Source organism: Anopheles coluzzii, chromosome 2 (genome assembly GCF_943734685.1).
Source record: "Anopheles coluzzii chromosome 2, AcolN3, whole genome shotgun sequence".
Taxonomy (NCBI): Eukaryota; Metazoa; Arthropoda; class Insecta; order Diptera; family Culicidae; genus Anopheles; species Anopheles coluzzii.
In genome coordinates, this window is record NC_064670.1 from 85,485,312 (window position 1) to 85,513,227 (window position 27,916).

The window sequence follows — 27,916 nt, forward strand, 5'->3', positions numbered from 1 at the left end:
TCAGTGAAAATAAGTGTAAACATTACTGTTTTAGAAACGTTTCAAAAATGGTAGAAAACAGCTTTACTTTGGTATAAATATGTTCCCGGTTCTTTGTTTGAGATGTGTTTTGAGAGCTTTTTACATATGGTTAAAAATCTATATCTTTCTGCTCAAGTTTGTTCCACAATGTCTTCTTCTTCTTCTATTTGGCGTAACGTCCTACGTGGACACACGTTCCACAATAGTGATGGGTAAAGTTGGCAAAAATCCGGAGTCGACTCCGATCCGACTCCGATAAATTCGGAATCGACTCCGGAAGGTAGGTCCGCGCTGCAATATCCGGAGTCGTTTGGAATCGTCCGTAGTCGTATGGAGTCGCCCGGAGTCGCCCGGAGTCGGAGTCATTCGGAGTCATCCGGAGTCGTTCGGAGTCGTCGGAGTCGTTCGGAGTCGCCCGGAGTCGGAGTCATTCGGAGTCATCCGGAGTCGTTCGGAGTCGTTCGGAGTCGTCGGAGTCGTTCGGAGTCGTCCGGAGTCGCCCGGAGTCGGAGTCGTCCGGAGTCGTTCGGAGTCGTTCGAAGTCGTTCGGAGTCGTTCGGAGTCATTCGGAGTCGTCCGGAGTCGCCCGGAGTCGCCCGGAGTCGCCCGGAGTCGGAGTCGTTCGGAGTCGTTCGGAGTCGTTCGGAGTCGTTCGGAGTCGTCCGGAGTCGTCCGGAGTCGTTCGGAGTCGGAGTCGTTCGGAGTCGTTCGGAGTCGTCGACTACTCCGAACGACTCCGGTCGACTCCGGACGACTCCGAACGACTCCGACTCCGGGCGGATCTAGTGGTTCCATTTTGCCGGAGTTGGAATCGAACTAAAAATAGTCGGAGCCGGATCGGAGCCGTGGGTGCGCTCCATACAGCACATCACTATTCCACAATATAAAATAGTTGAAAACCGTGAGAAAAATTGACTATTCTGTATGAAATTCGGCACAGTATATCTAGTCATTAGAAGGAAACCATCTGTACACTCATTTGGGAGCTTAATTTAAGTTTTGCTTTAAAAAAATGCTTGGTGACACTCTTGCCCAAATGCTTGTGAAGTGGAGTATTTTTTTCAATTACCAGGTTGAATTTGGTAGACTTTGTAAGACGTTTAAGTAAAGAGACGCGAAACCTGTTGACACTAGGTTGTTTCTTTTCATCTCAGTTGATTCGCTCTGCGGATGTTAGCTACTTGGAAATAAAGATGAATAAAAGCATATGCTACCTCTTCCAAGGGAAGCACATTAATTACTCATTATTTTGGGCACACCTCTTTTGTCATACTACTCCGACGACCTAAATTTTCTGTAAGTTCTTAATTCTAAAAACTCTGTGTCGTTTTCATATACAATCTATGAACACCATATATTTATAATTTTATTATTTATAGTTTATAATTTATATGAAGAAATAAAACAAAAAAGTTCCCTTTTAGTACTTACCTTACCAGGGTAATTGATCTCCATAAAATCATGCATTTCAACGGTCAATATTTCGATTCATAACATGAACTGATATGAACTGAGTATATTGCATGCTGGGGGCTTGGGATAAACGATAAGCACCACGGTAAGCATTATAGACCCTCAGGCAAATCAACACCGACCGCAGCCACAATGCCAAATAAGCATGATAATCAAACAGATCCCTCCACTTTCAAGCTGCAACAACATAGTCATAAGAGATTTCCAATCATTATTTTATTTATCCACGTCTAACTTAATCCTCCTATCAAGTTCTCAGAGTGTAGACACTTTCTGTTGCCCACATTTGGGCCAAGGGAGCAACGGGAAGGGATAGCTGTGGTTTCTGCGTTACCTTTTTTATCGTTTTTTCTTAGCTTGCTTTTGTTTCTGTTTCGCACGCTGACCATCCTCGTCCGCGTTTACGTTACATAAGGCCGAAAACTTAATCCATTCGGTGGATCACATGCAAACAACGCTGGCCCGACGCCAACGATGTCGTTCGGGCTGCCTGCTCCAACGCCCCCGACCGTCTGCTGAAACTGCTGATTGACAAAGAGGGCCGCCGCCGCCGTCGCTGCCGTCGCGTGCTGTTTGCCGGTGCCATTACTGTCCCGCTTATCCTTCGGATGATCCAGGATGCAGGACAACTTGCTCACCATACCACTCGCACAGTGGTCGGTCCTTCCCGGGTCACCGGCTGATCGATTGAAGGGACGACCACCATCCGCGCCTTGGTGGTCGGTGGACGTTTTATTGCCACTTCCGTGCAACAGGGAGCCACCGGTGCCGCCTCCATTGTGTGCGCTGTTAACGTTACTGGACCCGAGCGGGCCGTTACTATGGTTACTAATGTTGCTGTTACTACCGGTACTGCTGCCGTTGGTGCTGCTGTTACTGTTGCTGCTGCTGCTGCTACTGCTGTTGGTGGTGGTGGTGGTGTTGTTGTTATTGCTGCCACTGTTGTTGCTATTGTTGCTGTACTTTTTTGATTCGTTCACCTTCCGGGATCGTTTCCACTTCATGCGCCGATTTTGAAACCAAATTTTAACCTGCAGATGGGACACAATAGAAAACAAAAAACAAATAAAAATAAGACGAGCCAGTACCAGTATTAACCCGACAGACCCAGTGGTCTCGCGAAACCGCGCTACACCTTACCTGGGTTTCAGAGAGCAGTAAATTGTTGGCCACCTCGTACCGCTTCGGTCGCGACAAATATTTGCTCACTTTAAACTGCTTTTCCAGCTCGAGCAGCTGTTGGGAGGTAAACGCTGTCCGGGGCCGTCGCGCTTTTCCGTATACTGAGTTTTGTCCTAAACCAAACAGCCGGGAAAATGGACGCAAATAGAAACATCAACAAAATGAAAACGTTTATGTTGGGTGGTGTACATTAAGTGCAGTTTTATTTATTCTCGTTTGCCACCCCCGTCTCCTCTCTGCCGCTGCTGTGTGTTAGTACTTTGGACTAATTTTGTTTGCATATTAAAATGTCCAACTAACATAGTCGCCAGCAGTCGCCTGAACCTTGCCACAGTGTTTGCAAATTTTGAAACCGGTTTAGACTTCAAAACGTTAATGCACTGCTAATCTGTTATCTATGTCGAAATTGAATGATAATCGCTTTATAATACTTCATTTGCAATTGATGGCAAATGCTGCACTAATTGCAATATCCCTGTCTGCTATTTATTATTACACTGCTAGTAGTTATTCGACACATTGCTCCTTTTTGTTTCAAAATTAATTTAAATCAACATTAAATTTGCAATCTTGCTATTACGCACGTACTGTACGCTTTCTGTATAGTTCAGCACATAACAAACGCATACAAGTAATTACAATCAAACGTGCATCAATGGGTGGGGGATGCGTTGCATTTGGGGCAAAAACAGAACCGATGCAGTTTGTGAGATTGCGCCATAGAATTCATTCACTTGGCCACTCCCACTTCATCTTTGATAAAGACAATTGAAATGATCAATTGAGACTGCGCTTGTGCATGTGCAATACATAAAGAAAATAAGGGTATCGGCGGATGGCATTTTCTTCCTATGGTGCTACAGAGCTACAGTGAATGTTAGTTGTTAGTAAAAGTAATTCAAAGCATGCATAGGTGCAGAGTTATATGCGTAGTTTAATGTTTTATTTAAATTTGTTTTGCAACATATTATTTCAGGAAAAACGGTCAAGCTGTATTGCTTATTTAGCTTCAAATTTCAAAATACACATAATGCAATTTGTTGCATTTACCATAATTATTTCGTTTTTATATTCAAATCTAACATTATTTTATAACATCATTAGGTGAGAGTCGTAAAACGTGTTTACTGTCATTAAGGCCAATTATGTGACTCGAGTATCAGAGAAACAGTGTCAAAAATGTTGATTTTCTACTATGATCCGTGTTAAACAACTCGCTTTGTCTCTGGCTTGAAATATCTAACTGAACGAAGGACATTTGCATTATCTGACTCAACCGGAAATCGGGTTTAGTCTACGGAATGCGTTTTGTTTTACGGTGTTTCTTCTAATTGAATAATTTTAAACCTTACGAATTGTATGTTATTACATTCATAATACATTATTTGTAATGATTTGTTGAAAATAAATGTATGAATAATTATGCACAGGAAACAGAGACTGGAATAATTGCCATACTAAGCGCAGTTGTCGCGTAAGGGGATAGCCTTTCCTTGATGTATCCTCGTATGGGATGCGAAACTCGATGAGTGGCATTAGAAAACAAATAGATGTTGGAGATCAATTTTTGTACGGAATCATCAAAAGACACTCTACAATCAATCAACTATTCAACTATTTTAGAAGTGATTTTAAGCAACTGTGGTGGATCTTGCACTGCTTTGGATCTCAGATTGATTGGATGAAGATTAAAGATTTAGTTTAAAATTGACCAGTTTTAAACATTGACATCGTCATTAAAATGTAATAATAAGTCAAAAATACCAAAACTAATTGCGTGTACATAAAAAAATAAGTATCAACAAACATGAATTGATTCCCCGGTTGTGTCTCTAACTCTTACAATTATTATTAAATGTAAGTACATGCGTGTTGATCTGTTCAATAAAAAAACTACAATGAAGTCGGCTGTAGATTAAACAAATTTCTTTCCCTTCTTACTCTGTAATGAAAACTATTTTTTATTTTTTATGGTATACCCTCTCCAAAATATTATGTAATATATCCTTAACCTAAACGCTGTACATAATACATCACATGATATATTATATATATTACGATATACCCTCCACCAACTTGTTTAGAAATAATCCCTTAACGTTTGGAAGAAAAAATTCAATAAGTGCTTAGTTTAGAAGAAAAGTGTGTAATAAAGGAATAAATAATACAGATTGAGGCATAGCTAGCAGATAGTGTAATGCTACTGCCACCTAGCATAGAAGAAACACGAAAGGCTATCCGCCGGCTGAAAAATAACAAGGCACCCGGAACCGACGGAATTGCAGCTGAACTGGTCAAGAATGGAGGTGCACGACTAGAAAACGAGATTCATCAAATTGTTACTGAGGTGTGGGATAGCGAATCGATGCCTTGTGATTGGAATCTCGGCATCATCTACCCCGTATACAAGAAGGGAGACAGGTTGGACTGCAACAACTACAGGGGTATTACGGTGTTGAATACCGCCTATAAAATATTCTCCCTGATCCTTCAGGATCGCCTTGTCCCGCACGTCGAAGAGATAGTAGGAAACTATCAAAGAGGATTCCGAAACGGAAAATCAACCACTGATCAGATCTTCACCATGCGGCAGATCTTCGAGAAGATGGCTGAATACAAAAACGACACATACCATCTCTTCATAGACTTCAAAGCCGCATACGATAGCATAGCCAGGGTAAAACTGTACGACGCTATGAGCTCATTTGGAATCCCGGCCAAACTGATAAGGCTAGTTAGAATGACTATGACCAACGTCACATGCCAGGTGAGGGTGGATGGAAAACTCTCAGGACCTTTTGCTACCACCAAGGGTCTGCGCCAGGGGGACGGGCTTGCCTGTCTCCTATTCAACTTGGCGCTAGAGAGGGCCATCCGCGACTCGAGGGTGGAGACTACGGGAACCATCTTCTATAAGTCAACCCAGATCCTGGCATACGCTGATGATATAGACATCATTGGTCTGCGGTTCTCCTATGTAGCAGAAGCCTACCAAGGGATTGAGCAGGCGGCAGAGAACCTCGGATTGCAGATAAACGAGGCAAAGACCAAACTGATGGTGGCAACATCAGCGTACCTACCAATAAATAATCCGAATCTACGTAGGCGTGACGTGCAGATAGGTTAACACACTTTTGAAGTCGTCCCAGAATTCACCTATCTTGGGTCAAAGTTCAGCAACGACAACAGTATGGAAGTTGAGTTGCGCGCAAGGATGCTGGCTGCCAACCGGTCATTCTACAGCCTGAAAAAGCAGTTCACCTCAAAGAACCTGTCGCGACGGACGAAGCTGGGACTATATAGTACCTATATTGTACCGGTACTCACATTCGCCTGTGAGACATGGACACTGTCCAAATCTGACGAAACCCTCTTAGCCGCGTTCGAGAGGAAGATGCTCAGAAGGATACTTGGCCCCGTATGTGTGGAAGGACAATGGAGGACCCGCTATAATGACGAGCTATACGAGATGTACGGCGACCTCACTGTCGTACAGCGTATAAAGCTCGCCAGGCTCCGGTGGGCTGGCCATGTTATACGCATGGAAACGGACGACCTAGCCCGTAAAGTCTTTTTAGGCCGTCCACAAGGACAGAGGAGGCGTGGTAGGCCCAAATTGAGGTGGCAAGATGGCGTGGAGGCGTCCGCCATTAAGGCCGGGATAACGGACTGGCAGACGAAGGCGCGAGACCGTGAGCGGTTTCGGACACTCCTGTGGCAGGCCAAGACCGCAAAGCGATTGTAGTGCCGGATAAGTAAGTAAGTAAGATTGAGGCATAGAATCTTGAAATTCGTCAACATTAACAAGAGGACGAGAGAGTAAATGAACGGCTGAACAACTAACTTACATTTAACAGAATTAAAGTCAAGTCTCACCATAGTAGATGGTGATTAAGAATTTAGTTTATAAATGTGAAGTTCACTAGCACTCTTAATGACTTCATATAACATACGGGTAATATTTCAACGACAAGTGTAATCTTCCGACGGTAATGCATTCTTGATGGGTATGTTAAACATGGAATGTCCAATGCAAAATAAATTCAATTTTGTTGAATTATAGATTCACTCAAAACTGAAAACAATTAATTACCTTAATTCTGAATCATTTCAAATAATTAAAAAAGTGGCTAAAACGACTGAACCCATTTCAAGATAGCACTACGCATAATGTTTTGATATGCGTTGCCTGAACATCGCAAAATACGACTATGACAAACGAATTGCCATTTTCGCAGTCTCCATCAATAGCGTGTGTCGGAATCATACGACACTGATTTTTTTAAAATATTGTTTTAATAAAACAGTCAAAGTGTGGCTATAATGTTATGATGCTGTCAATCATCAATCAACTCCTAGATATTTCATTGATTTAGAACTGTTGATGTTGTCTTGGCTAATCCTTGGACAAGTTGTAGATTCCTGTTCGAAATAAGCATGCTTCTCATTTTATTGTAGTTTTTTTTAACTTAAGCCATTTGTCAAGTAGCTGAAAGTCAATATTAAATTGGTCGTTTGCTTCCTGAGTTTTATTGTGAGCAACATGTATTACCGTGGCATTTGCAAGGCGGTAGACATTACAGTGTGGTAGCACGTTCTAATCTCATGTCAATAAATAGAATTCAAATAAAATTGGCGAATGAAACAAGCACACCAAGGGGTATTTTCAATAGGTTCAGACAATTTACCATCGCAAGGTATTCTTCATAAGATGGAATGAAACTAGTAAAATATTTCATCTCTTTTGTTAACAAAAAACCAAAGGACTATTAATAGTTCCCTCGACATAGTTTCAAATGCTCTTTTGAGGGTTAAGAAAACTGCAACTATCACTTGTTTCCAATCCATAAACATCTTCCACATAGCCAATGTCACATTCAGTGCGATCTCGCAAGAATGATAGGCACAATACTCTTTAATTGAGAGGGCGTTTTTGGTCAAGTATTAAGTAAGTTGATTATAGCTATAGCTTGTAGGTTGTAGGCAATACCTAATAGCTTGTTTGGTTGATCCAGGCAAATCAACCTTTGCTTGCATTCCACCAGTTCAGAACTCAACTTGCAAGGGACCAAAGATGCTGGCAGTAGACTCAGGAACACCAACGTCTGCCATTTCCAAGGGCTAAATAAACCAAACTTAACGTTTTTTCATCGTTCATTAGTAAGGCTTTGAAAGACAGAAAGAAGACAGTGTGTTTTACTATAATTTAAAAAATGTTTCTTAAAAAAAAAAATTCTTAAAAAGTATTTTTTCCCGAATTTTGAATCAAACATACAGTACATCTTCTTAAAACTATAATAAAATTATGTTTTTGAAATGAGAGGTAATATTTTATTAATTTATTTTTTTTTTCGGAAGGAATAAGCGTGATATAGTAAAATAAAGAGAATTTAATAAATCTAATTTAACAACTGTTAGGGTTAAAGACATTATAAATGTAGAGATGTACTACCTCAGATGCAAATGTACAAGGAAAAGGGTTGTGAAATACAAATAAAGTATTAAAAAACAATCATAATTTAAGATAATATTGTATCATATTTTACAACAAATTGTTAAAATTATTAAATTAAATTATTATTTAATTAAAATTAAATTCAATAAATTAAATTATGTGTTTGTATGTTTTAAATATTTGCTAATACAATATAATGTAAATTTGAAATTTTGCAAAGTACCATGAACAGATGGAACTTAGCTATTACATTCGAAACTAAAATTCAAACACAAAACTGTTGTTATTTTAATTAAGTTATCGCATATTAACACACACAATCAATTACACCGTGTGATGGAATGCAATTAGCAAGTTCGATTGATTGTAGACAAACATGCGATTCATTGAGCTGAGTGCGCTGGTGACTAATTAATGCGATGCATAAAGTGTTAAATTATATTACGCTCGACTGGAAGCTTGCTACTAACTATTACCGACCCCCATATCGAACACACTAATCGATTCGTAACAAACACTCGATCTAGGGGCTAATATGTGTGCAAGGTGCATTTGGCAAAGTGCACAAGGTATAGCGGGTGTTTCCTGCTATCTATTGCATAGTTCGGTCCCTGTTCGCGGTGCAATGGCTCTACATATACCTACATCATCATCGTTATCATCGTCATCATCGGTGTCGTAAAGTTGTTAGCTTGCCTTCTCTGTGTATCCTTCGAGCCCATTACCTCTCTCTCTCTCTCTCTCTCTCTCTGTCTTTTCGCTCTCTTTCTACCGTCAAGTCTTGAACGCTTCCCGAAGGACTGGTTTTATTTATCAAATTATCAAATTGATTGTAAACACTTAGCCCCCTGCTGTTAATTGGCGCAGACAGCATTTGCAGCATTCGATGGTGAGCGATAAGGCTTAAAGGGGAAGGGCACACGGTTTGCGCGCTGCGATAGCGATAGTGCGATAGCGGAAAATTGAGGAAAGGAAGTTTGAGGAAGTGACCGGGCCGGGGTTGCTTCCACACCCGCTGCCACTAGCAGCGAAACCTCCATGAATATAATTCAATTAGTACCTAATCAGATGAGCAGTAATTTGTCTGTTAGCACATATGCGAGCAATTTTTGAAGCAACGTTCCTCGTTCGAGAGGGCGAATTCGTCGCCTGGCCGGCATATTTGGCAGTGATCGGAACAAAGTTATCCGAGAGGTCGTCAGGAGCGGGAGGGGGAAACTGGCATAAATCACAAACCAAACCCGAAGAGCACGGTGCGTGTTTTACTGCCCTCGAAGGACGCAGAAGAGCAGAAGCAGAAGAGGCGGAAAAATCGACAAATATCAACGAACTGAAGCTGCCAGAGCGAGAAAGCGGGATCCGCCCGAAAACGCTATCAGCGTGCAGAGTAAATAGAACAGATGTCATTGTACAAAGTTAATTTGTTTAATTTGATTGCTATCGTCTCTAATGGGAAGGGCGTTAAACGGTGGTATACGGTGATACCTTTTTCCCGGGGCATTTTCCCGCTTCATTGGTGTGCCGTTCGGGGTGGTGTATAGTATATGTGTAAAAGTGTGCGTGCGTGTGTGTGTGCGCGCTGTGCAATCAAAGAGCGTAGCTGTGCGTGGATTAAATGAGCACCGGCAAAAACATCCCCAGCAAGCCGAGGAAAGATTAGTGACCCTAGTTAACTGCAATCAAATTATTGAAACCGAAAGTATTTACTTTGTGCCTCTTACCCTAACCCCTGGGTTTTGGGTTGAGACTGGTAAGACCCGATTTTCCCCTCGATAGGGATGCGCACGCGTGTGTGTATGTGTATTAGTTGACAGGTTAGATCGGTACTGAGGGACTCAAAGATTGCGCAAAGAGGGACGTTTATAGTTTGCTTTCATTGCCATACAAATTGCGATGCAGTGATAAGTTATAAGTTGTTAGAAGCAGAAATTATTGCAATAATTATAGTGTAAAATGAGCAATATTTACAGAAAATTATTGGTACAAATTGTCCTCGAAGCTTGTGTGAATTGGGTATTTTTTCGATTAAAATTATATTATATGCGTTAAAATTTAAAAATATTAAGGATAAAAATTATAACTGCATATAAAAACAAACAATTTTATCTCTAAAGAGTTTTAAAAATATTGCCACTAAACGACGACAAAAGCGCATGAATTAATTTTGAAACAACACTTAAGACGGTTGTTCCACAAACTTTTCAATCCACCCCAGTTTGCGGTGCCTACTTGCTGACATAAACGATGATGCTAAATGGGCGACAATAAAAGACCAAGTGGTCGTTTAAGTTCCGCTGATTGTTGGGGATTGTCAACGAGGGGATCATCAGCGAAAAACCTCGTCCCGTCACAAAGAAACCAACCCATGCACGGTGCACGACAGCGACAGACAGAAGGACAGGTTTTTCGCCACACTTGCTTAGTTTTTCGCTGGATTATCGTCATCCTTTCTGGTGTGTGCTTGTTCCCTCCGGTTGGAAGATGTTTCACCGTATCCCAATCTGGTGAGTGAGGTAAAGGAAAAAAAAAACAGGGAACGAAAACGGTGGTTCGTTCTCTATCGCTTCCTCCGTTGGCTAACTTTTCCTGCCCTAAGCGTCAAAATGCGCACCACACCATACCGCAAAGATCGTAGCAGCACCTTATGGTGGAAATTTCCGTAGCAACCCTCAACCACGCGCGGTAGTGGGATACGATGATTAGCGCAAGGATGTTTGTTTGGGCTCTGCGTGCTAATCTAGTTGGTGATGATTTTCACGCAAACCTGCCAACATTCAACGGGTGCCGGTGCAGTGAATGCGCCGCGTTAGAATGCGCATGCAGGGGTGCGTTGTGGGCCTGGGACATAGTGTTTATAGTTTCTGTTTGTATTTGTTGTTTTTTTTTGTTATGCTCTTAACCGTATTGGGACTGGTTCAGTGGCATACCCGTGGGCGGCTATTTTCGGGGTGCGATTAATCGGAATCAATTAGTGTGAATTGCGGAGAAAGATGTGAAGGAAAATGCACGCCATATGTGGCTAGTGTACAGATGGGCTGGTGTATGCAAAGATTATATGGAGAAATATGCATCATGTTGCAATAAAATTGATCCCTCAGTGTGTCTAGCGAATCGGATTCGGAAAGGTGATGAATTTTATTAGAGAATGTTGGGAATCGAGCTGTGGCACGTAGATTGATTAAACGTTTTTTTAACGAAACATTTCAAATCTAAACCTAATTTGGACTAAATTAAGAAATTTATATATTTTGAATCCCTAATCATGGTTTTCTTACATGGTAAAATCCTATATTATTGTAAACGATTTGTAGTAGTTAAAACACTTTTTATTCTTCTTCTTCTATTCTATATCTTCTTCTATATCGTAACGTCTTACGCGGACATGCCGGCCTATACAGTAGTGATGGACCGGTCGACCCGAACCTATCGGGTCGGAGCCATCCGTAAGCGACCCGGAGTCGTTCGGATCGACCCGAAAGGTACAAGTAGGTTCAGTAGGTGCAACATTTCCGGTAGATGCAAGACATCATAAGCGACTCCGATCCGTTGGTGCAATGAGTTCGGGTCGGGTCGGGCCAAGGTGGATTCAAGGTAAGTTCAATCCGACCTGACCCGAACTCGCTGCACCAATGGGCAGTGGCGGATCAAGGGTATTGGGGGCCCTAGGCGGAAAGACGAGTTGAGGCCCTCTGTAAATGGGAGGTGTCGTTGGGGGGGGGGGGAGGGGGGGGGGTTAGCGGCACTAAACTTGCTGTTGGGAGATTGAACAGTAAACTTGAAATGCCGTCGAGGCCCCCTTCGATCATCAGTCGCAGAATCCAAAATGTTTGCGGACGGGGGGGGGGGGGGGGAATGATTCCCCATCCTTCCGGGGTCCATACGGCATACTATAGAATGGCGATCTACGGGGCCCCTAAATCACCGGGGCCCCAGGCGACCGCCTAGCCCGCCTACCGTTAGATCCGCCGATGCCAATTGGTCGGAGTCGCTTATGCACCTACTCATCATTCGGGTTAACTCGAACTCGTTGCACCCGCGGGACGGATTTGATTCCGACTTCGACCTAGCGCACCTGCTGCACCCACGGGTCGGAATCGATTCCGACTGGCTTGCACCCGACACCGGGTCGGGTCGTGAAATGAATCGTATGACCCAACTCTACTATACAGGCATTCGAGACTTATTTCATTACCACGCAGCGGAATAGTGAATCCTTGCTACGGGGGGACGGTCCATACAAGGGTTGAACCCATGACGGGCATGATATTGAGTCGTTCGAGATGATGATTGTACCACGGGAGCGTCCCGGTTAAACACTTAATGTCATTATTAAATTAATTAATTGAACGAATGAATTGTTTCGTTTTTCTGGAATAATTGAATATTCATTTTTGTTTAGAAAATAAAATAAATTAATAAATCCAACTATTCAAAAAAATAGAATTTAGCTTAATTCTTAACATGCTCGAAAAAAAAACTAAATTGTGGCATTCGAGATACACCGTTTTCGAGCCATGGAACATTGTTCAACAATAAATAAACATCTGACGGCCAACTGAGAGTCTGATGCCTTTCTGAACATTGTTTAATTGTAACTAAAAATTTTCGTTCCCTTGTATTAACGTACGTTTAAGTTACCCGAGCTTGTTTGTTCGACGCTCATGTTGTTGAAATTAAATTGTTTGAAATAGTCAATTACAAATGCTGAAGGTATCGGAAGAAATTATTGCCAAATAAATTCAAACTATTTTTGCGAAATGAAGGCACAAACAAAATTCTAAACTTAGGGGTTTCGCTAAGGTTTCGCTAACGATTGAATAAGGTTCAGATAGACGCCAGTATTTAACTTGAACGTCAAATATTTACTTACATTTGAACAATGTTCAAAAGCAGCTGAACATTGTTGATTTGGGCTCGAAAATGATGAAAATGTGTTCAAATTAATGGATCAAGGACAAATGACATAATTAAAAAACATCGCATGAACCATATGTACTTCGCAGGCTGTGCTTTTCTTAATTGTCATAAAAAATGAATCTTTTTTTCTTTAGAGCATTTTTGGTACACTATATAATTGTAGAAATATCTTTGTTTAAGGAGGTTTATTAAAGTATACCAAATTCCAATAACTCTACAAGTTCTTCGTGATAGGGTTGACTAGGCTGCAATTAATATGAGAGGCATGTAACGATAAAACCAGGGTCGAAATATAACTTACACCATAAAAAATATTTCAACTGAATTGTTTCAATTCACCATGGCAAATCGTTCTGCACGAGCATACCAATGAGCTGGCATCAAATTTACAATCACAACATTACGTGACGCCCAGACGACAAGGAGACCTGTCCCCAAACAAACTGTCCAGCCCAATCGTATTCTTTTTTTAATGTGGAGGAAAGAAACCATTTTTCCACACCACTTGCTTGATTGTAGCTACTTATCCTCTCGCTCGCTTTCCCTTCCTGCGGCGGACAGAGTTGTGTCCCTTCCTCATTGTTCGTTGTGATCTATCTTCAAGATGATACTACAAACAAAAACAGAAAAAAACGAGCACGTTGATGTCAACAATTCAACCACACCAGCTCGCTTAACCTCAACACTACGACCGGTTTTTTTTTGCCTGGTGTCAAACGGCAGCGTATATCAATTCCTGCAGCGTGTGCGGCCGCGTGTTTGCGTAGGCGGGTTGTTTGGAATCATGCTAACAAATTCGGAGATAACTCGATTTCTTTTACCCTCAACAGTGTAAAAATCAATCATTCAACTTTTGCGCGCTGGGAAGTTGGCTGACACGCCAAAATAAACCCCCAACCGCCAACGGTTTTTGGACGGGTTGTACAAAAACCGAACCGACTCGAAATCGGCAATGTCAATAATATCAACGTCAATGTTTCGCTACAAAACGCGGCTGATTGCTTTACAGGATTGCTTAAGGTTTTTGAAGCGGGATAGCGGGGCGATCAGTAAGCTTTTGGTTCTGAAATTATAAATCAAAACAATGGATTCCCGTTTTATGGCAGGGGTTCAGTGGAAATGGGGATCATTTGCAAAAGATTTTACTTGTGATTGCAATTATGATATTTATGGATGTATAAATTCAACCCAATTACACTACGTGCATGACACTGATAGAGCTAGAAAGGGTTGTGCTGTGATATAATGTAAAATTTTCACGTTTTTCTTACTGTATGTCCTGCAATGCATTCTCTTAGAAGTAACGATTAACAACGGAATTTGGTGATGAATAATACTTTGTAATGTTTTAACAGTGTTTCAATCAATCTAACAATTGAACTATATTTGATTTTTCTATTCTCGCAAACAATTTGGAAATTTTGTGGAACTCCATACAACGTCTTCTTACTAAAAATTCATAGTATTTTCTGACATTTATATGGTAACGTATTTTTAGTATGTATGACTGTACACCTTCAGATACAGATAGGCCCCATGGAACTCGCACGACATAACAATATGTCCGTCTAACTCCGACATGGGGATTCAAGCTCCGTATAGATCTCATACGTAGAACTAACTATGAGTAATCAATAAGTCCTTGCGATTCAAGCCCATTAGGGGTATAGGCCGTGTCAGTGATGTTACAGAAAGACTGATTTAAACTAATTAAAAACAGCTGGTAAAATAGCAACAAATCTTCAATTTTGCATTCTGCGACACAACATACGTTGAAGGGCATTGTACAAAATCTCTAGACTAGACAAAACCGAACTAAGTGCCATTAAGATATGATTAGTTTTTAACAAATACTGATAAACTGTATAAACATGTGTTTGTACAACAAAATGTTTACACAAATGTCTCTTAAGATGAACTTTTCAGTCTTAATGGTTCAGTTCCAGTACTGGTAGGTATATGTTATAGGATCTGATTAGAGTGTTGATCAGTTCTAGGACCCCCATACCGGTGTATTCAGTGTAAGTTCTGGTATGAGTTGAGAGAGTGAGACCATTTCCAAGACCAGTACAGCTTTGGGAACAGTTCTAGGAACGATATAGAGACATGATCAATTCTATGACCGGTATGGTGTCATGATCAGTTAAAGGCCCAGTAAGGGGTTAGGATCAGTTCCAAGGCCAGTGTAGGTTCATGACTAATTCTAACATGTATGAGATTGGAATCAGTACCAGCATCAGTATAAATTCTGTTAAATTCCAGGAACGACTTCCGTTCGGGATCAATCCCAGGATCGGTATGGGCTCTGAATCAGTTTCTATTAAGGTATTGGAGTTTTTGTTAAAAGTCCCCTGAAATTTGCGTTGATTTTACAAAAATCCTTTGCACGCATGCTGAAGTTATTAAATACCGTTGACATTATCTTGCATAACTCTGTAACTGGGTCAAATTAACTAGTAAGTTAAAAAATCGATTAAATTCATACGCGTATCCAACATTTTTAATTCGGTTATCTGTCCTATTGTAAAAGTATTTGGTTCGATTTTTATAGCTCTATTGCTACAGTGTTTCCGCTAGTCCAATCAGAATAATCATAATTTTAACACCTTGGTTATAAGCCACTAGCATTAGCATAAGGTCTAGTCGTTGTTCCTTTTGCAGTGGCAAAATAACGGCTATTTATGATTTTGCCGAGATTTTCCAAATATAAAAATGCGCTGTTTCGCACACAATCAAAACAATGTAACACGTTCTGCTAAATTTATTCATTCGTTATGACATGTAACAATCAAACCCCAAATGGTTACAAAAAAAAATGGAAAGGGCAAAATGTGCAAACCTCTGCACGTAGCCCAACAGCTCCGGTCATTGTGGCAGAAGACGAAGGCGCCCAAACCATGTGTATCATATTATCGTTTTATCGTACCTGTAAGCTCCGTGATTCGAGGATAGTAGATGTTGTGGTGCCTTAGAAGCTCTAGCTGAGGTAGCTGCATGAAATGGAACCGGTTCCCAGCGTCAACCTGCCAGTGCATAAAAATGGAAGAAAAACAGCACCCTTGTTACCATACAGAATTATCATAAAAAGCTCATGTGTGCGAATGGGCCCAATTTGCATAATTCTTTCACGCCAAACATGCTCGGCACGTGAATGCAAAGACCCGTGGCTGGGTTTTGTTACCTACCGGTATGCTTTTATTGCAGACGGCCGGATGTGTGTCGAAGGTGGACGCGTTCGATGTGAAGATCACCTGCGATGGGCAGAGATTGTAGAAGGGCAGATAGTCGTGTTGGTTAGGCGAGGACGATTTGGCCATTTGATTCATTGCACAATCGTCTATATCCTGCGGCTCCACACTGCCAGGATTGATCGATGAGCAGGAGTCGGAAGAGAAGGTCGATTCGGATCTGAAACAATGGAAAGCAGTGCCTCAAGTAAGATTTACGTTTGTCAGCTCAAAGCAAATTAAAGTGTGGTAAAAAAAGCACAACATTACAAGTTAACTCAGTTAGTTTTAAATTAATCTTAATTTTTATGCATTCTATAATAGCATTGTTTAACAAAGGTTCAAAGGGTATTGAATGGTTTCTGTTATAAAGACAAAAGTCATATAAATTTATTATTCTTCTCCTTATCAAAACGAGCTTTTTAAAAATTGCTCGTTTATCTGGACGTGTGTTATTAATAACACGGATGGCTCAGCGAGCTTGGTTCATATGAGGTTAGAACCCATGATATGCATGTTGACAAGTCTCATGACTTGAATGACTGTACCAAGGAACCTTTGGATTTTATAGCTTCATGCAATCAATCCTTTGTAATGTTCATTTCTAATCAATCTAATCATTTCTAATTGTGTAGAAACTTTGTTTAACTTAAATGTGGAAGCGTTTTGAGCAAAAGTATAGTTGTTTACATTCAATCAATCAATCAATTATTCGCACCGCATGTACCGCGCTATATATGCGTACGATGCTAGTAATCAGCTTTGCTTAACAATCTATTCCATTTTAATATTCCACTCGTTGTCTCCCCACTGCCAAGCATTCCACACTGCTTATCAGTGGCGTACTCCCGAATTGATGTACCAAATTAGTTGCTGTGGTCAATCAAATCAAATCTGGTCAGGCCAATCGATGACACAATTATGGGCCACTGATAGCACCACAGACTGACATTACACCAACGATTCACCCCATCAACTGGTGTAGTAGCAAAACAGATAGCGCTTAGATAACGCAATGTTTGCTGTATTTGGTTCCCGGGTCGCGTGTGAGGTACGGAGACGCGTTGACATTCCCTTCTGGTGAGCGGCACCGTATGGCGCAAAGTTTTCGATATTGTTGCGTATCTATTTGAAGCGTAGATCAGTTATAAATAATACCCTGTGGTTAGGGGTTAAGCAAAATGTATGAACAGTGTTGTGAAGGTTAACCCCTTTGCAATCGTCTAATGATGAAATTTGACACTTTAGCGAATTGAATTAATTATTATGTGTTTCCAAGCCTTTTTTGATACATTTTACACTACAGGATGTTCCCGAGATGCGCTATTATCACGTGCACCACCAAGAAATCTGTCAAAACGTAGAATTTTGCTGTTTTGCGTCAAATTATAACTAAATTTCGTGTAAGTTTACTTGAAGTGAGTAGTTTTAGTTTTTTCAATAATTACTCCATATGATTTGGACTGATGATTATAATTATAATATGGAAAATTTTTCAATAAAAAAATGGACTAAAAGGTAATTTATTTTTCATTTGACATTTGATGAGTAAGTTACAATTTGGGAGTACAATTCGCCCAAAGAAGTATCAAATTTTGAAATCTGCGTTTAAAAGGTACAGCGGATTATCTGTATTTCAGATATTATCCAGGCACTTAGGAATATTTCATTACGATTAATTAAAATTGAATTAAAATAAAGACATTAAGACAGTAAAATTTTTATTAAATGTAAAAAAAATCTCTCAGTAACCGGATTATTATTTTTCATTTCATTGTTTTCACTTAAAGATTATTGTAATTCAAACTATTTTTTAATGAGAACCAACGGCCAGTTTTACTATATCATAACCAAAAATAGATTTTAAAATAAGTTGTTTAGTTCATAAAATTAATTTAACAAGCTCACTGTTACGTGGCACTAGGCATAAATGTGACTAATATACAGTATACGCTCGGTAATCCGCACCTTTTTAATCCGCACGCTCGATAATCCGCACTTTGACAACAAAAATCATTTAAAGAACAGTGTTCGGTCAAAAGTAGTGATATTTGATTAAAAATTTATCTTTTATCTTTCTATTTTTCAAATTACAAGCTTTCTTTGCACAAAATGAAAATATTTCTACTCCTCCTCTTTTGGCTCAACAACCGTTGTCGGCCAAGGCCTGCCTGTACCACTTGTGGGCTTGGCTTTCAGTGACTTATGGATTCCCCCCCTTAGCAGGATAGTCAGTCCTACGTATGGCGGCACGGTCCATATGGGGCTTCAACCCATCACGGGCATGTTATTAAGTCGTACGAGTTGACGACTGTACTACGAGACCGGCCCACACATGAAAATATATGTAATGTAATAATTAACTCATAAACCGAGACAAAAAAGCTATATTTTAAAAACACATCAAAACGTCATTCGGTAATTTGCATTTGAACAAGTATAGATTACCGAGTGTGAACTGTATAACTAGCCATATTACCCGTGCCACGTTTATATTATGATTCTATAAGAATTTCGGCACAGATCAATAAACCATTAGTGATCAGCAACATAATTTTTCCTTATCATTTATATCAGTGCTCTCCAACATTTTTAGGTTCACGAACCACTTGGCTTTGAAAATACATTTACCGCAGCCCACATCGATTGAGGGCATGCATTTTGTAGACTTAGTTAAACGTTTTTGATCAAAAATATGGTTTTATCCTATATTAGCCATGCCTGTTTAATACCTTATCCTGATTGTGGGAAAAAAATGCACGATATGTACAGTAATTAGCTTTTATTCTTCAAAAACAAATTCTTTCGCGGACCACATCTGTTAGTGACACTTCCAGTGGTGCACGGACCACAGATTGGAGACCACTGATTTATATGTACAGCTTGTTTTGATAAAATACGAATTAATACGCGTCAATTTCATCAACCATCAAGGTAGTAAAAGGGCTAATTAGTCATCTGTTTTGATCTTCTCCAATGTTTAATTATGAAGGTCATTAATGTAATGAAACACAAAACGGCATTTTATGCATAATTTGTTGTAATTTAAATTAAATTCACTACACTTAGTTCTTGGTCCGTTGAACGTGACAAAACTCGTCTTATAGATTTGAACAAATTTCCAATCAATCTTCTCAATTGCCTGTCGTCAACAAATCTATGACGATTATAAAACTTACAAAAACAGATTAAAGTAGGATTTATGCGTTTGTTTCCCGTGTTGGCAATTCAAAAATATGGCAACCCGAACGCTCCAACTCGTTCGATGTTTGGAAGCCGATACTTTCAGCTCAGCAAACAAATCACATCGCATGATTGCATTAGTAACGGAGAGATGCTCTCGACAACTGTGGTACAAAAGTTTAAACAGAAACACATTAGCGAAATCTCGAAATCAGACTCAACCGACCGCCGCCGTCCCGCTTGCCTCACCATGGTGCTTTCTTCCCTCGCCTTAGGACACAGTACACAAACATAACACATTCGATCCAATTACCATCGATACAAACACACTCACATATCCATTTATCCGTCCCCAACCCGAACGATGTGCCCCATCAACATGTCACTTTTCTTCAGCCCACTGTATAAATCGCAAGATCTGTTTCTCATGGAGCAAAACAATTGTTGATTGGCAAATGAAATATAGAAGCAGACGGCAAACAAGAGAGACAGCAGCAGCAGCAGCAGTCTGCAAACGCGAAACGTAGCCCTCTTCTGACTTGCTCCCAAAAACATAACGATATGGATGGCGTCTTGATATCGGAACAAAAGCGCGGAGGCGGCAAACGTGGGGCTTGCCAGAATGGAATCCGCCACAATCATCTTATGTGCTACGGCAGGGTGCTTCCAAACATGTACGCCTACACACGTACATAAGTACGTACGTATTCGGCATCCTAGGCGTCCTTGCCTCCCAGTGGTTGGCAGCACTCGAAAGGCACCACCAACAATCCTCCCGGCAGTAGCAGATCAACGCAATCACCACCAGCATTCAGCACACAATCACAATGCGCATGTATCGTTTATTGCGCAATGATTTGTTGGACTCGGTTCAGTTTCCCGAGTTCGATTTGCCAACCGCTTCTTCCCTCCTTCCCGGGGGAGGCATTTTTCCTTCGGCGAAGTGAAAGGTACATCCTTCGGATTGCTAGATTGGATGCTGTGTGTGTGTGTGTGTGTGTGTGTGTGTGTGTGTGTGTGTGTGTGTGTGTGTGTGTGTGGCTTTTCTACTGATTTGTAGGATTTGGTGAACGGTACACAACGCGTTGATGATGGGCAAAATGACTACATACATAAATTGTGGACATGACATGTACAGCAGAATGAAACGAACACAGCACAGTAAGCTAGATTGAGCACCATCGAACAGCTTTTATGTATGATTCTGATTTTGAAAATGACACGTATTACGGAGGCAATCATTTGTGCGCCCAGGAAATCGCTTATTGCAAGTTTGAGTAATAGCTTGTAAGGTTTAGAATTGTTGCATCATGTCTTCATAATATGAATCCATGCCATATCTTGGATTACTTATCTTACTTTTCATATAAGTTATTCGAGGAATGGAATCAATTATTTCAATAGTTACGGTAGCCACCACCTAAAATGTTGCACCTTCCTTTGTTGCACTCATTTAACTTGTGTTAATTAAGGAATTAAGCAGACAAACTATCAAAATCTTTACCATTGCTATATATTGCTATAAAAAATAATAGCTTTAAAATGACAATAATTTCCTTTGAAAAACAAATTTACTAAGCAACTTCATTTGGCTAATTCGAACCATAGATGAAAGGTGTGTGATTTGAGAGGAACAATTATTGAATGATGCTTCTGGTGGAAGTCTGCAATTTCGAATTTATTTTGGTTTGGTAGACATATGCGCTTGACCTAGGTTATGTAATCCGCACATAGTGTTACCCAACATAATTGATTGATCTTTAATAACTAATATTATTTCGAATTTCGAACGATATTGCCCAATGTTGGCAAGCTACGTAGGTCATTTTGCTAAAGAATGGAAACTGTCCGACATTCAGTGGGCCGCAATAAATTTAATACCTTTTCATTCATTTATGCATGGTGCTTCGAGATTTTTGAATATATCGGCCTGATTATTGGCAAAAGCATAGCTGAAGAATGTTCTTACGATGCGTGAAGATAGTTTTCCAATATATGGTCTGAGAAACTGTCCAGGATTTCCCAAAGTCAACAAATAGGTGAAAATATGAGGTGTCTGACTTTAAGTGTCCACCACTGTAGCAGGTTAAATAAATAGTAGAGGGTATTTATGGCTTCTCTGATGGTTTCAGCAAGAAAACTAAAATGTAATCCTTTATCGGTAGAAATCGTTATCAACCCATCTATATACTAATTGACAGTTACAAACCATGACGTGGATTATGAGAGTGGTTTTTATTCTTTTAGCAGCTTTCCTCCCATGTAAGATGCAAGTAGGATTTATTCCTCTTCTTTTTTTCTTCTTTAGCCTTCCTCTTCTTAAGCTTTAACTGCCTGCGCAATCACTGCTCTTAACATGTAACATTCGAATTATCAAACCCGCCAAGATGGCGAGCTTTAGAAAAATCGTTAAAAAATTAGTAGAACATGATGCACTGCACTGCAATGTTTAGTTTTAACAACCTTCTACAATGTTCAGCTTCAGATGATTATTGGATGAAAAATCGCTTTTTAAATCTTATTATTATTGTTGAAAAGCATTATGAAAAAAAGAATATTATTAAATAGCTAATACAATCGCTTTACATTCTAAACTGTAGACTCGCCACCGTAACAAAACCATCAAAAGTCCTAATGCAATAATTGTCCCTTACAAATCACACACCTTTCATCAATTGCATCCGAAAATGATAACAAAAGCACCAGCTCACCTCGCCATCAATTAGTGTCCCACACACACTTATCAAATACGCTCATTAATTAGCCCAACCGGTGTGAAAACGTGACGCGTATCGGGCGTCCATGTGGAAATAATAAGCCAATCAAACTATCTGCCAGCACGTAGGCACGCTATGCCGTTTGCCGTACTCTAGTCACGGTGTTTTTCAGCATCAATCAGCATTGACGGGTGCGCCACATAATCAGCGTGTGGTAAGGAAATTAATTTGGAATTGTCATGTAAGTGATTGCTACTGTCCTCTGTACGATGATTAATCTGTGCGATACGATGGGTGTTTCAGTTATCATTCTGTACGGTAATTAAACGATCCCACAATAACATTCTTTGCAGGAGTTGTTGCTGCTGCTGCTGCTGGTACTGGTGCTGTTTTGATAAAGTTTGGCTGAAAACGCACACCTTTCGGGCGGTCCACACGCGTCCGAATTGTTCATGTGATAAGTGTATCGATATTATTAGTATCTTTGATAGTAGCTAGCAGTAACCTCATCATAATAGAAATTACGAGACTGATAATTTTCAGTGTGTGCGAGTTCATTGATTTGTGTGCCGAAATTCTAATCTCACTAATTAAAAACGACCACAGTGTCGAATCACGGTAATGAAATTAAATTCATTTGGCGGTATATTGAAATCAGTAAATGTTATCTTCTGCGCGCTTACTTCAAATCATCTTGTTTGAACCATCAATCATAGGAATGAAAAAGTAATCAAGCTCGTTTCCTTGCTTATCGGGAACGAAACGATGGATTTTTCTTCTTCTTCATAAATTAAAATGAAGAAAATGAATGTTAATTTTAAGATACTGTATTCGGAAAATGTACAGTTATCATCATTCCCTTTTGGAATCCATAAAACTTATATGAAACTCTGAGTTATGCGTAATTGTAATATGAACACATTGTTCCTTGTTTTATAGATAAACAAGAACAACAGAGCAACTAAAAAAATAAACAACACTTTCTTGATCAAACCCAAGCTTTACATAAAAATGTTAAAAAGCTGCGTTAGTATAAACAGTGAGTTAAAAAAGACTGACTGGCTAGAAGGTCTGAAAAAGGAATAATTGAATGAGGTTCAGCAACAGTTCGATGATCGAAAGACATCTTTATTAGCTAGTTGTATAATTACTGAAAGTTGTAGAACTGTAGAAATATTTGGTGTTGTATAAAGAAATTAAAAAAAAAACTTTTTTTTTCCTTAACTGCTCAAATAACCTCCAATAAATAAATAAAAATCATCCTTCAAATCGGTTCAAGTTCTTCCATTTTCATTTCAACTTACGATTCATTTCACTTCCTATTCCGCTAACCTCCCCTCCCTCCCTCCCTTGTTCAAAATAGGCCATAAACCGTGGCCACTTAGCCGCCCACTACCAAGGTACCAATTCCAATTTTGTTCCAATCAACGAACACTCCAAAGCACCCGGGCTCATTATTTACTACAGAGCAAAAGCACTAATCGCCAATTAGTGCCGACGGTTAGCGTGCTATTTCTTTGGTTATTTTTCACTTTGCTTCGTTCGTTGGATTCCCATTTACTCATTCCTGCTCATCCACGCGTTTTCCACCTGATCGTTCGTACTGCTTTATGTATGGAATTGGATGGTTGCTTTCCACCATTTTCCGACCATCCCACCACGCCTGAGTGAGCCAAAACTCTAATTACATTTCATAATAGAACTTACTTTGGCGTCCCCTAGTAGTCCCACATAACTTCCCATTTGGGATAGCACTTTGTCCGTTGGGCCACTAGTGCCATTACTTTCAAGCGGCCATTTTGTGTGGCATCATGAATCAATGATGAGGGGAGCAGGCGATATGAAACAATAAGCAAAATGAGAGGCATATTTGAGGAAATGATTATCCACGTCGATTTGGTTTGCATATAAACTAGCGAGACGGTATTTATCTTGAAAAAAACAATGTTTTTGCCACTTATTGCTTAATTGTTTGTGTTTAAAACCATTTCTTAACATCTCTTGTAGTTAGCACTACTTCAGATTCAATGTTAAATATTCGAAACATCATGTATAAAAGATATGTTAACTTCTTAATGCTTTATCTTAACGCTTAGTATATATTACTGTGCAAATAGCCGTAAAACAAAATTTATCTCTTGCGCAAAACGCACTGGTTTTCGTTGAAGTATGATGAATTTTCGATTAATTGCGATGATAAATACTCGCAACGTTTAAGTTAAAGTAGCTTAATTCACAGGGAGAACCTGCCTCTTTTTTGTTTATAAACATAAACAAAATAAGTTAAAATAAGTTTAAGTTTATGTTTTTTGAGTTCTGTATTAAAAAAGCTACGCACAGGAAAATCTGGTTTGTTCACAAACAGGTTAATACGACTGTTTAGAATAAAGCAGAAATGTCTTGCGAGACAGATAGCTCTGTTTGCAAAATTGAGCTACTTTTCTATCGGCAATATTTTGCTCTACGTCTATTAGCACAGTTATTTTTCAATTGGATTTAAATAAATAAAAAATCCTATGAATTGCAATCCTTACTATAATATGCTTATTCGAAATGAGACCAATAGGCTGAAAGTCTCTATAAAAATAATAAATGCTTGTGTTTTATTCTTTTATCAAAATAGTTCCACACAATAAAATTTTGTTACGAGGAAATTTAGTCTACGTGGGGATCGATATATTACTAACTTTTAACTAAGAGCCCATACTACAATCCACTATACCATCGGCATTTATTAATTAAATAGCGATTTTTAGAACCAAAAAAGGTTACATATAGTGATTAGAAATTAATTCAGTCACAAAAAATGCGTTGTACAGAAAAGGGTTAAAATTAAATAATTTGTTTAATTAAATGTCTGTACAAAGCATCTCCGGGATTACGCTTTAACTGTTACTATTTGTTTTTTTCTTGGTCTGACAACTATTTTCCCCTTCTACAAAAATCATCTCTAAAATCATCTCGATTGTTAAATTATTATTAAATCCGCATTTTAACTGACAGAATGTCGAAATAAAACATATGTCTAAGGTGGCAAATATTTTTCTGAATGACTTGTTAGTGATATTCTCTTACTTTCACATTTCCAATAGTATTGTATTGGCATATTTAGTCATGCAAATCTTATGATCGTTAAAATGTTAATTGATTAACGCAATATAAAAATGTGTGATCATTTATACTGAGACGATCCCATGGTAGAGTCGTCAACCGGCACGACTTAACAAAAACTTGTCCGTCATTGGTTTAAGCCTCGTATGTACCGTCGCTCGTAACAAGGACTGACTTGCCGGCCGCGTAGTATTTAATAATAGGTCTCTAAAGCCTGTTTAGCTCATCATGAGCGCGTGAGTCATTACACCAAAAAGAAGAAAAATAAGACAAAGAACCAATTTCTGGAGAGTAAAACCTTCATCAGGAGAGCAAAACCAATTTCTGGAGAGCAAACCTGCTTGCGCCTCGTGAACTGTACCAATCTAAGCGTGATTCTACCATTTTAACTTTTTTATCAGTTTCCAATAACAACAGCATTATTCAACGCTTGTTACATATGTTTCATCCAATTTCACATATTTGAGACAGCTGTACTATTGAAAAACATTTCGTGTTCGTTGAAATATAAGAATATAATTTTCATTGGAATTCATTCATCAATTATCCCACGCTACAACCGCTTTGCTATCTTGGCCTGCCCCACGGTCTCGCGCCTTCGTCTACCAATCCGTTATCCTGACCTTAATGGTGGACGTTTCTCATTAGCAAGTGTCCCGAAAAACATTGTAATACACCTTAACTGTAATAGACATTCTTAACAAACAATATTTAAGTTTCCATAATTTCAACATCTGCTTTTTTCTTATCAGTACAGCAGTTTATCAATAATTATCTGGCATGCGTTAATTAAAAAATATATAAAACTACCAAAACAAATCCGAAGCAGTTAAATGAAAAGTAATAGCGTACTACAAATTCTCGTTTACTGTATTGGAATTGTTTAAATATAAAAACGTTCATGCGTTTCGCTACAACCCACAGAGTTTCTGATAAAAAGAATGTTCCAAAGAAAAAAGACGGAAACAAAACGAGCATTTTTTTTATTTCAACATGAAACATTGTTGTGATGTAAATCATGTTTGTATATTCATTTTAAACGATTCAAAAAATATACAAGGGAATATATTATTTTTTTATAAACTTGCCCATTGCAGAAAAATCTACGTGCACGTTACTTCTATTCTGTCGTATGTTTTTTCTTATCTTATCCAATCTTCACTGCATGTTTAATGCAAATTTTCAGCATTTCTCCATTTGATTTTTTCTCACATTAATTGGAGTGACCAGTTGCCATATTATCTCCGTCGTAAAGTTGATGTAATCCCATTTTAAGATTCCATTGAATTTAACTACAACAAACAAAAATTAATCATCAAATACCTTGAGTGGCGATCATCGCTCGGATTAAACCCATCCGCGATCAGGTCCAGGTTATTCGTCTTTGAGCGTGCCGGTGATAAATCAGCCCCTGTACTATTGTTGTTCTCGTGCTCCTTGCTAGCCAGCAGGGCTTCAATGCGGAAGGAGTTGGCATTGCTGCTGGTTTTCGTACTTCTGCACATTACATCAGATGCTGGTGCCACCGCCAGCTCCACGTTGGGCACTGTATTGCCACTAAGCTCACCACTATCTGCCAAGCGTCCCGGCGCCTCATCTGTAGTATCCGTGTCACCGGTCATACTATACTGCAACGGTTGTGGTTGTGGTTCAAGGTTGCTCATTCTGTAAAGCCACTCTGTTAGATTGATTCTTGATTCTGAGCAAAACTTCAATCCAGCAATAATGAATTAAATCGTTTTAATGCACAAAACTAGCTTTTTCTTTGGCCAATATCACAGCGTCTCTGTCACGATACACACTGTTTTTTCGCATGCACAAACAATCACTAGTAAGTGTTATCTACACACAGCACTAATCGTACAAATGCACTTGGGTCACGTGCGGTAACACCTTCTGATGCACCAAAACTAAATCATATGTACAACATCCCAGATAAGACACCAAACGCTCACCGCCAGACCGTTCCGCACAACGACGACGTATACACTGCTCGGTGGTTACAATATATACTGAATGGCCACATTAAACATTAACAAATACGGACCACACGGATGTGTTTGATACGATACGAAAGCTACCCCAACATTGTGGACAGCTTGCATCAGCAGAGACGGAAGAGTCACAATTTTCACTCTCTGTCACCCCTTTTTGTTACGTAGCAACCGGCATCTGTTCCGTTCTCGTTGCGTGAATGTTGATTGTTGATGGTGGTTCATTCGGGCTGTGCACATGGCCCCAGGGGTTCATTCAATATGGCACCGAGATGCAACATCCAATAAGAAGGCGTTTCTACCGGAGTGTTCATTTCAAAGAGGCGGAGTGTGTTAGTTATTGCATAAAAGCAGGGGAAGAAGGACACCATCGTTGCATTTTAGATCGTCTTTTGCGTACACTTAGGATCGTTTCGCTGCGGAAACTGGATACTTTTGGTGATCACTTGGCAAAGAAAGTGATCTAAAACATAGCAAATCTGCTCATCTTTATGTACTACACCGCAGGGGTTGCACATTTACATTTCCCCTCCGACTCGGACGGAACACAACCCTTGCAATGTGTGGAGAAAATCGTTGGCTTTGTTGTTGGCTCATCAACGAAATAAGCAGGAGAGCCAATGAACATAGGACAGC

At 39.6% G+C, this 27,916-nt stretch overlaps 1 protein-coding gene across 1 annotated transcript; it reads right to left on the minus strand.

The window, feature by feature from the left end:
• Positions 1-1,688: 1,688 nt before the first annotated feature.
• LOC120952183 (putative uncharacterized protein DDB_G0279653) lies at positions 1,689-27,746 on the minus strand. Its single transcript, XM_040371372.2, has 5 exons — positions 26,610-27,746; positions 16,234-16,456; positions 15,975-16,071; positions 2,635-2,789; positions 1,689-2,525 (listed from the first exon to the last, which is right to left on the minus strand). The coding sequence occupies exons 1-5, from the start codon at positions 26,948-26,950 to the stop codon at positions 1,896-1,898; spliced, it is 1,446 nt and encodes a 481-aa protein (XP_040227306.2). The 5' UTR covers positions 26,951-27,746; the 3' UTR covers positions 1,689-1,895.
• Positions 27,747-27,916: the final 170 nt, after the last annotated feature.